The sequence below is a fragment of the Procambarus clarkii genome, chromosome 40 (genome assembly GCF_040958095.1).
Source record: "Procambarus clarkii isolate CNS0578487 chromosome 40, FALCON_Pclarkii_2.0, whole genome shotgun sequence".
In the NCBI taxonomy this organism is placed as follows: domain Eukaryota; kingdom Metazoa; phylum Arthropoda; class Malacostraca; order Decapoda; family Cambaridae; genus Procambarus; species Procambarus clarkii.
Window position 1 is genome coordinate 40,471,610 of NC_091189.1, and position 3,322 is coordinate 40,474,931.

General features: G+C 60.9%; 1 protein-coding gene across 1 annotated transcript; it reads right to left on the reverse strand.

The window, feature by feature from the left end:
* Positions 1–290: 290 nt before the first annotated feature.
* On the reverse strand, positions 291–965 carry LOC138372894 (uncharacterized). Its single transcript, XM_069338569.1, has one exon. It carries the CDS (start codon positions 963–965, stop codon positions 291–293), a length of 675 nt encoding a protein of 224 aa, XP_069194670.1.
* Positions 966–3,322: the final 2,357 nt, after the last annotated feature.

The window sequence follows — 3,322 nt, forward strand, 5'->3', positions numbered from 1 at the left end:
GGCTTACCTCCCCAGGATCTGCTGGCTTACCTTCCTCAGGATCTGCTGGCTTACCTCCCCAGGATCTGCTGGCTTACTTCGCCAGGATCTGCTGGCTTACCTTCCCAGGATCTGCTGGCTTACCTCCCCAGGATCTGTTGGCTTACTTTCCTAGGATCTGTTGGCTTACCTCCCCAGGATCTGCTGGCTTACCTTCCTCAGGATCTGCTGGCTTACCTCCCCAGGATCTGCTGGCTTACTTCGCCAGGATCTGCTGGCTTATTGTCCATACTACCCAGGCCTGGCTTACCTCAAGCCACAAACCTTACACTAGGCCAGGGACATGAGGGATGAAGGGGAAGGTGTGGAGAAGGTGAGGAGAAGGTGTGGGGAAGGTGTGGGGAAGGTGTGGGGAAGGTGTGGGGAAGGTGTGGGGAAGGTGTGGGGAAGGTGTGGGGAAGGTGTGGGGAAGGTGTGGGGAAGGTGTGGGGAAGGTGAGGAGAAAGTGTGGGGAAGGTGTGGGGAAGGCGTGGGGAAGGTGTGGGGAAGGTGTGGGGAAGGCGTGGGGAAGGTGTGGGGAAGGTGAGGAGAAGGTGTGGGGAAGGTGTGGGGAAGGTGTGGGGAAGATGAGGAGAAGGTGTGGGGAAGGTGTGGGGAAGGTGTGGGGAAGGTGTGGGGAAGGTGTGGGGAAGGTGTGGGGAAGGTGTGGGGAAGGTGTGGGGAAGGTGAGGAGAAGGTGTGGGGAAGGTGTGGGGAAGGTGTGGGGAAGGTGTGGGGAAGGTGAGGAGAAGGTGTGGGGAAGGTGTGGGGAAGGTGTGGGGAAGGTGAGGAGAAGGTGTGGGGAAGGTGTGGGGAAGGTGTGGGGAAGGTGTGGGGAAGGTGAGGAGAAGGTGTGGGGAAGGTGTGAGGAAGGTGTGGGGAAGGTGTGGGGAAGGTGAGGAGAAGGTGTGGGGAAGGTGTGGGGAAGGCGTGGGGAAGGACGTCATAACGGAAGTGTTCGTCCCTCCCTCGTCACGGACCAGTGGAGGGTAAGCCGTCCTCCGTCCTGCTGACACAAGGAGTAAACACTCCCACACGCGGACCCCCCCCCCCCCTACACCAGGTATGTCCCCCCCCTACACCAGGTATGTCCCCCCCCTACACCAGGTATGTCCCCCCCCTACACCAGGTATGTCCCCCCCCTACACCAGGTATGTCCCCCCCTACACCAGGTATGTCCCTCCCCTACACCAGGTATGTCCCCCCCTACACCAGGTATGTCCCCCCCTACACCAGGTATGTCCCCCCTACACCAGGTATGTCCCCCCCTACACCAGGTATGTCCCCCCCTACACCAGGTATGTCCCCCCCTACACCAGGTATGTCCCCCCCTACACCAGGTATGTCCCCCCCTACACCAGGTATGTCCCCCCCTACACCAGGTATGTCCCCCCCTACACAAGGTATGTCCCCCCTACACCAGGTATGTCCCCCCCTACACCAGCTATGTCGCCCCCTACACCAGGTATGTCCCTCCCTACACCAGGTATGTCCCCCCCTACACCAGGTATGTCGCCCCTACACCAGGTATGTCCCCCCTACACCAGGTATGTCCCCCCCTACACCAGGTATGTCCCCCCCTACACCAGGTATGTCCCTCCCCTACACCAGGTATGTCCCCCCCTACACCAGGTATGTCCCCCCTACACCAGGTATGTCCCCCCCTACACCAGGTATGTCCCCCCCCTACACCAGCTATGTCCCCCCCTACACCAGGTATGTCCCCCCCTACACCAGGTATGTCGCCCCTACACCAGGTATGTCCCCCCCTACACCAGTTATGTCCCCCCCTACACCAGGTATGTCCTCCCCTACACCAGGTATGTCCCCCCCTACACCAGGTATGTCCCTCCCCTACACCAGGTATGTCCCCCCCTACACCAGGTATGTCCCCCCCTACACCAGGTATGTCCCTCCCCTACACCAGGTATGTCCCCCCCTACACCAGGTATGTCCCCCCCTACACCAGGTATGTCCCTCCCCTACACCAGGTATGTCCCCCCCTACACCAGGTATGTCCCCCCCTACACCAGGTATGTCCCTCCCCTACACCAGGTATGTCCCCCCCTACACCAGGTATGTCGCCCCTACACCAGGTATGTCCCCCCCTACACCAGGTATGTCCCTCCCCTACACCAGGTATGTCCCCCCCTACACCAGGTATGTCCCCCCTACACCAGGTATGTCCCCCCCCTACACCAGGTATGTCCCTCCCCTACACCAGGTATGTCCCCCCCTACACCAGGTATGTCCCCCCCCTACACCAGGTATGTCCCCCCCTACACCAGGTATGTCCCCCCCTACACCAGGTATGTCCCCCCCTACACCAGGTATGTCCCCCCCTACACCAGGTATGTCCCCCCCTACACCAGGTATGTCCCCCCCTACACCAGGTATGTCCCCCCCTACACCAGGTATGTCCCCCCCTACACCAGGTATGTCCCCCCCTACACCAGGTATGTCCCCCCCTACACCAGGTATGTCCCCCCCTACACCAGGTATGTCCCCCCCTACACCAGGTATGTCCCCCCCCTACACCAGGTATGTCCCCCCCTACACCAGTTATGTCCCCCCCTACACCAGGTATGTCCCCCCCTACACCAGGTATGTCCTCCCCTACACCAGGTATGTCCCCCCCTACACCAGGTATGTCCCCCCCTACACCAGGTATGTCCCCCCCTACACCAGGTATGTCCCCCCCTACACCAGGTATGTCCCCCCCTACACCAGGTATGTCCCCCCCTACACCAGGTATGTCCCTCCCCTACACCAGGTATGTCCCCCCCTACACCAGGTATGTCCCCCCCTACACCAGGTATGTCCCCCCCTACACCAGGTATGTCCCTCCCCTACACCAGGTATGTCCCCCCCTACACCAGGTATGTCCCCCCCTACACCAGGTATGTCCCCCCCCTACACCAGCTATGTCCCCCCCTACACCAGGTATGTCCCCCCCTACACCAGGTATGTCGCCCCTACACCAGGTATGTCCCCCCCTACACCAGTTATGTCCCCCCCTACACCAGGTATGTCCTCCCCTACACCAGGTATGTCCCCCCCTACACCAGGTATGTCCCTCCCCTACACCAGGTATGTCCCTCCCCTACACCAGGTATGTCCCCCCCTACACCAGCTATGTCCCCCCCTACACCAGGTATGTCCCTCCCCTACACCAGGTATGTCCCCCCTACACCAGGTATGTCCCCCCCCTACTCCAGGTATGTCCCCCCCTACACCAGGTATGTCCCCCCCTACACCAGGTATGTCCCCCCCTACACCAGGTATGTCCCCCCCCTACACCAGG